Raw genomic sequence first — 6,818 nt, 5'->3', positions numbered from 1 at the left:
TCAGTGGGTGTGAATGTGAGTGTGCTTGGTTGTCTGTCTCTAAGTGTAGCCCTGTGATAGACTGGTGACCTGTCCAGGGTGTCCCCTGCCTTCACCCTGAGTCAGCTGGGATAGACTCCAGCCCCCCCCGCGACCCCAGTGAGGATTAAGCAGTGTATAGATAATGGATGGATGATGGGATTATAGCCAATGAAATGTGACCAATTTTTATTTATTTATTTATTTATTTATTTATTTTCCACCTCCTGGCTTCACTCTAATTTTAGTATCTTCCTGTCCTTACTCATTTTTCATTGGTGTTCTTTTTTTGTGGACTTTGTGTCCCAGCAACCTTAATTCAACAAAAAATGTAAACAGAGGTGAGTATAGCACTGTGCAGTTTTATTTAGAAGACATTTAGGATAACAATTTACTTGCGTAGACAGTAACACTAATTATATTCTTGTCATCTACATCATTTCATCTAATCCTCAGTAGAAGTTTGATGAGGGCAACCTGCTGGGTCACTCATTTGCACTTAGTGTGTCTGTACATCTCTCACTTCAAGGCACATAAACTGAGCTTTTAACAAATTCTTTGCTCAGTACTAATTCTTTTTTATGTCACCATTGTTTCAGTTTGTGTTCATGGAATCTCAATATTTTATGATTTGCAACAATCAAATACAACAGTGTCCTTACAGTATGCAATTGGTTCCACTTTAAAAAATAAAAATTAAAAAAAAGGCCAACTGATGTCTTCAACTTTTATTTGAAAAGTGTTTAGGTTAGTTCATTGCACACAGTCATAGTGAGGGCAGATGCTACAGTATGTTAGTGCTCTGATCCTCAACTAAAGGTGAGTAATTTCACAAAGCTAGTCCTAACTTGGACTAGCGTCTCACAAAAAAATCGCTTTCACAAACAGCTCTTTAAACAGACCCATCAGTGATTTCTGTCTATATTTCTTTGGTTAAGCAAATATAGACAAACATAGGCAGGTTTAACTTTCGGTTAACACTAAGCCTGAGATAAACTTCTCAGTTGTCAGTCTGAAGGATTCTTTGTCGTCCACAGTGTTTCAGGCAGTTGATGGGAGCTCCACATGCAGCTGGACCGATGGCCGACAGATGTGGATGTGAGATGAGATTCATGAGCATCGGTCCATGGAGTGGACATGCTTCCTGACCAGAGTCCGCGCTATGTCCAGCTGCTTCATCCAAGGTTTCTCTGTGAAGGTGCTATATAAACAAGAAAGAAAATAGTCATTTAAGCTGCCATGTGTCACATTCAATTGCCATTTAGAGTTAAATAACTGGCTGTGATTTCATTTTAGCAGGGTTATTTGATTTAACAGATTGCTCAGGTTTACCACTAAAATTAACACAAAATGTAAACTTAAATGCAGAGATTGGTCTTATTACAGACGCCCCTGCATCAATTACAGAAATATCTTGATGTTTAGAGCACCTACTAAATTACAATGAATGCTGCTCCTCTTAGCAGGAACAGTGAATATATCTTTAACTAGTAAAAGGGAGGATTTAAGCATAAAAAGTGATGGAGGCATAAATAATTTAACTTCAGGAAAAAAATTATTTTGTCTCAATAATATACAATGATTGTTTGCTATGAACCTCAAATAAGATGGCACTTAAAGGAACCATCAGATTTTTATTGCATGTGAACATATGCAGTACAGAATACAGAAACCTGGCCATGGTCAAGCAGTACACCACATTTTCTCTGAGCTTCTGTCCACAGTGATGAGAGAACTCCAGAGATGCTTCCGGAGTATTGCAGGATTTTATTGAGGAACCAATAAACATCAACTTGGGATGATTTTCTCTGTTGACTGGTGGGAGTTTAAAGTTGATCTTGCGAAGGCTATTGTTTTCTTCTTTTATTTTATTAAACAGACCATCCTCTCTGCTCTCCATACGTCGCTCATGCTTTTCCTGCATCTCCTTCATAGTCTGCAGGCTGGGTAGGAGGGGTTTTGCCCTTTTGGAGGGGAGATGGGATATTGACAGTAAGTTTCTGATGGGCAGTAAAGCCTTATTTCCTCTTCCTTGCTTGGTCGCAGCTCCCCTGGATTTAGAAGACATCTTTGGTTGGTTGAAGCCGTCCACCAGCAATGTTTTCCCCAGTCTGGCTTTAAAAGCAGCACTGTTGTACTGGCATCTATTGGAGGCTGCTCTCTTTTTCCCTGAACTTACCCAGCATTTTATTTGGAGGTAGATGCGCATGGGCAGGGACATATTTGGCAGAGATACTACTGAGCACAGCTTGTTGGCTAAGTAGCGTGCACATTCCCCGTGACCACACTGAATGGCAATTTTCAAAGGGTCGCGACCTTCAGGATCCCGACAAGCCAAGCTCAAAATGTTGCTGTTGATGAATAGTTTGAGGATGAGGAGCTGACCGCTCTCTGCAGCTGCATGGGTGGAACATTTTCTGGTGTCCTGGTGGGCAGTTTGATGGCACCACTGTCGGTATGGATGAACTCCCACTGGTTCCTCTGGATGAACTCCCCTTTCCAGCAGCCAGCCTGCCAGGTCCAGGTGGCCTGACCAGGCAGCGATGTACAGTGCCACCCGCAGCTGAAACCTGGAACCACAGGAAAAGAAAGTTTGCCTTGATACAAGTGGAATAAATCTATTTTTTGTGTGTACTCACATTGTATTGATATGCTGCAAAACAAAGGAGCAGTGTAAGCCTTTTATTTAAAGAAACTTCTAACCTCATTACTGGCTTCTCTTCTGATAGGTGGCCTTGGACGGTCAATCTATGGCCTTGGAGGCAGCCCCGAAGGAACTCCACCCACCCATCCCACGTGTCCAAACGGAGAATGGTGCCTACAGCAACCACAATTTGATGCATTATAAAGTAATTCAGCACAGTACAAACCAAGACATGATGCCATTTCCAGCCGTTTTAGTGAAATTATCACACATAATATTAAATTATTCACAGATGTTTCAGGTAATTAGCTACAGCTCTTATGATGAAAATAAACATATAAATCATGAAAGAGTTGTACAGAAAGAAAGGCGGCCGTACCCGTTTTAATGGCGTAGTCCTGCAGCTGGTTGCAGTCGTAGAGCTGCACATTAGCAGGCGTGCTGAGCCTGAAGGTGCTGACTGGAATGCCACTTTGCACAGATATCATGGTCGTCAGTTTGGCCACAGATGTGTGAAGGAGAGACTCATTTCCTGCTATTGGTAGAGTTTCTCCTGTCACAGTGTTGAACACGTACATCACAGGCCTTTGTTCGGTCTGAAAGTAATCAGAATGGCACAACGACAAGTGAGGAAAAAGTACGACAGTGGAAGAAGTCTTCAGATCTTTTGCCCAAGTAAAAGTAAAGATACCACAAATAGTACTCCAAACAAACGCCAAACCTTACTCAAGTATTCTAAAGAAAATGTACTTCAAGTATAAAAATAAAAACAATCATGACACACCAAAATGGACCCTATCTGTTCTATTTTTGTATGTTTCACTATTGTTATATGTCACACTGATGCATCCACATGGACACAGAATTCATATATTGAAGCTGATGGACGTCGAACTGATTTAAAAAATTTGTATACTGTAAGAAGGCTGGGCTGCAAGGTGGCACAGTTGGTAGCACTGTTGCACTGTTGTCGGGCAAGGACCCCTGCTTGCTGCAGCAAGTAGGGGTCCTCGGACCCTAATAATAACAATAGTAGTAGTAGTAGTAGTAGTAGTAGTAGTAGTAGTAAATGTACTTAATCACACCACCGAGGATCAGTGTCTACCTAAAAAAGTTATATAAAATTCTAAGAATAGGTATAATTCAGACCTACATTGGTCAAAATCCCATTTCTATTACATTCAGCATGTTAAACTGTACTTAATTTGTTCTCAAGCGTTGCTTAAGGAGGAAATTATGTACCAAGCATTAACTTATAACTCAAACTGTTTCACAAATATTGTTTTAATCCCAGACGAGAGGAAATAAACCATGGAATACATTCTATAGTTATACAGTTGTTTTATGACAGTTATCTGTCTTTATATTTAATGCTCAAATCTAACAAAAGTTGAACTGAAGGAGGAATTGAAAATGATATCTCACCATTATAGTTGTCATGTAATGATGAAGTTTGCTGTCACTCTGCGGTTGACATTTTATACAATCACATATTTATATATTCTATCAAATAGATGGAATTATAGTCTTTACAGATCAGTCTATATAACTTTACTGAGGAAAGCACAGGAATGCTGAATGCTTTTTGCAATAGTAGAAATAATGTTCAAGCAGTTTGTAGGCACCATCAGAAATGCCTGTTGATCTTTCTGTAAAAACTACATACATGTCCTCCCATCTTGCATGCTGAACATAATAAGCATTAACATAAAGCTCCAGTGACAGCAAGCATAAGTTCTGCAGAAGTGTTGTTGAGTAAGACATCGATGTAAGTGAAAAATTGTGTCTGGATCTCAGAAAAGGAAGAAGTGAGCCTGAGGAAAGTTAGAGTAATAATAAAAATGTTTGAAATTATTAGAAAACTGTGTTGACATTAGCAACAAGGTTTTACATGTTTCCATATACAAAAGTCTTGTGAATTTAAAATCAATTTGTTTTGTGCAAATAAAATGAATTTATGCCAATACTGCACTGCAATCATTTGTTTAAGTAAAGTATATACAGGGTGAAGGGAAGCATTAGTGTAGGCTTACATGTGCATCTCTGTGTGGCAGTTAAGCTGATTGTGTTTAAAGCAAATCCCGATGCAGCTCCAAAAATCTAAACCCCTTTTGATATTTTAATACCTTTACGAAGCATCGGATGGTACTGCCACTTGTGATGCCCACGTCACTCAGAGCCCAGCTGTCATGCAGCGCTGCGCCTCCATAACTCAGCTCCAGGTACTGTCTGGCCTGCTCGTCATCGGACAGCTGCACAAGAAAGTTGCTCTGCAGGAAAGAACAAGAGTGGAAATTTAGCAAGGCATGAGAGCACTGACCAAGAAACAAAGATCCTAATGGTTTATTTCCAGTGTTGCATTTGCTTTTCTGTGTGAGCTGATTGAAAAACATTGTTCACACATAATGTAAATAGTTCACGCCAGTGTTTTTTTCATATTATCCACCTGGAATTGCAACATTAGGACAAAGTTAAGATCAATCCATCAATCAAAACCTGCCAAGTAATAATTAAGTATCAGAAAAGGCCATGAGCCACAACTTTTACGTTACCTTCACCGCCTGCTTCAAGGCCATCACAGTCTGATCAGGAGGGACGTCAAACGGCTCGCTGAAGCCCTCGTAGCAGATAAAGACCCTCATAGTCGCTGCATTTGTCCTCATCTGTGCTCCTCTGGTGGGACGCTGGAGTGAGTGAGGTTAGTTTATTGGCAGCAGAGTCAGTGTAGGAGAGGGAGGGTTGGACATGATGCTGCACAGTGGGACTGGGACAAGTCAACAAAAGATGAAGTTTAGTTTTTTGCTTTTTTTTTTTGCTACTATTTGCTTGAGATAGTATCAATCAAACTGAAGTTGAGTGGATTTGACTCAGTAGAAATGACAAAAATAGAAATAACTTAAGTTTGACTGATACTGTCTCAGGTAGATGATGGAAAAGTGAGTTTTCTGAAGGTTTGTGAAGATGGAGTTATCTGTTTCTGCAAATGAACTCTTCATTTCTTTGTTGTTGTGGGTTTTTTTTTTTTAGATTTGCCAATCGTAGGGAAGCAAATTAAATTTTGGGGTTGTGATTTAGTGATGCAGAGTTTTGAAAGGTTTTTCTCAACAGGTGGAAATTGTTTTGTCACCCAACAGAAAAATATTGAATCCTTTAAAATTAAGAAGCTGATTAATGTTAATGACTGAACTTATAGTTTAAATATCTAGTTGTTTATTTAGTGTTTGCATGAACATGCAAACTCCATACAGAAAGATCTCTGGTGTCCTCACCGGGATGCAAACCGGTGACCTTCTTGTTGAGAGGCAACAGTGCGAACCACCGCTCCACCTTGCAGTCGACATTATAAACAGGTCAGAGAAAATCAAAGTCAGCATTTGTCAACTAAAACTCTGGGTTGCATGTGATAACCATCAATATCTGAGCCATAAAAGTGGAGTTTGATTTTTTGTTGGAGCTATTCACCCCAATGCTTCTGGTTTTAGGGCAGCAATAAGACTTTCCCACATGTGACTCTTAGTCACAAAGTTCAGATTTAGTCAGAGACTTGGTCTCTGAGGAAAATATTACACAACATCATTATACAACTACAGTGTACATCAGCGCAACTGACTGACCTCGGAAACTGTGTCTCTATTTATTCTGACCTAACATTACTGTATGAAGTCAGCTTGGATTCATCATTTTGAGTTCTGTTTATTTTATTCTGTTCCACTGCAGTACATGTGAAAACTGTAGCTGCAGAGAGAACTATCACAAGACAAAAGTTACTACAAGTGTATACAGTTTTATGAGTGAGTCCAGTTGGAAACATGGCCCCGTCCCCAACACTTCTACGTCAGCTCCTCCTGCCTTTTATTGAGAAACAAAAGGGCTACCCTGTGGTTTCACTGTGTGGAAGGTTGCAGTAGTTTGAAATGTTTTTGAGAGTTTAATAGTTCTCCTATAAGGTTTTTACAGCGGCTGCGTATTTGCATTTGACCTTTTAAAGTCTGGAGCAGTTCCTGACGTTTTTGTGTTCAGTGTTGGCTTGAAGGAAACAGTGACTCAGTTTCTCAGTGTTCCAAACCTGCAAGTTGTGATTATTACTGTTTTCATGCACAAAATCAGAACATACATGGAATATAAATGTATAAAAAACGAGACGGGGACCCTCGGG

At 39.9% G+C, this 6,818-nt stretch overlaps 1 protein-coding gene across 1 annotated transcript; it reads right to left on the bottom strand.

Moving 5' to 3' along the window:
* Positions 1-776: 776 nt before the first annotated feature.
* Positions 777-5,304, bottom strand: LOC103364563 (protein ANKUB1). Its single transcript, XM_008291715.1, has 7 exons — positions 5,215-5,304; positions 4,789-4,932; positions 3,042-3,258; positions 2,722-2,836; positions 1,900-2,588; positions 1,692-1,764; positions 777-1,219 (listed from the first exon to the last, which is right to left on the bottom strand). Exons 1-7 carry the CDS (start codon positions 5,302-5,304, stop codon positions 1,129-1,131), a joined length of 1,419 nt encoding a protein of 472 aa, XP_008289937.1. The 3' UTR covers positions 777-1,128.
* Between the last annotated feature and the right edge of the window lie 1,514 nt (positions 5,305-6,818).

Source organism: Stegastes partitus, unplaced genomic scaffold (genome assembly GCF_000690725.1).
Source record: "Stegastes partitus isolate 25-593 unplaced genomic scaffold, Stegastes_partitus-1.0.2 Scaffold756, whole genome shotgun sequence".
Lineage (NCBI taxonomy): Eukaryota > Metazoa > Chordata > Actinopteri > Pomacentridae > Stegastes > Stegastes partitus.
This window is presented reverse-complemented; position numbering and strand designations above follow the sequence as displayed.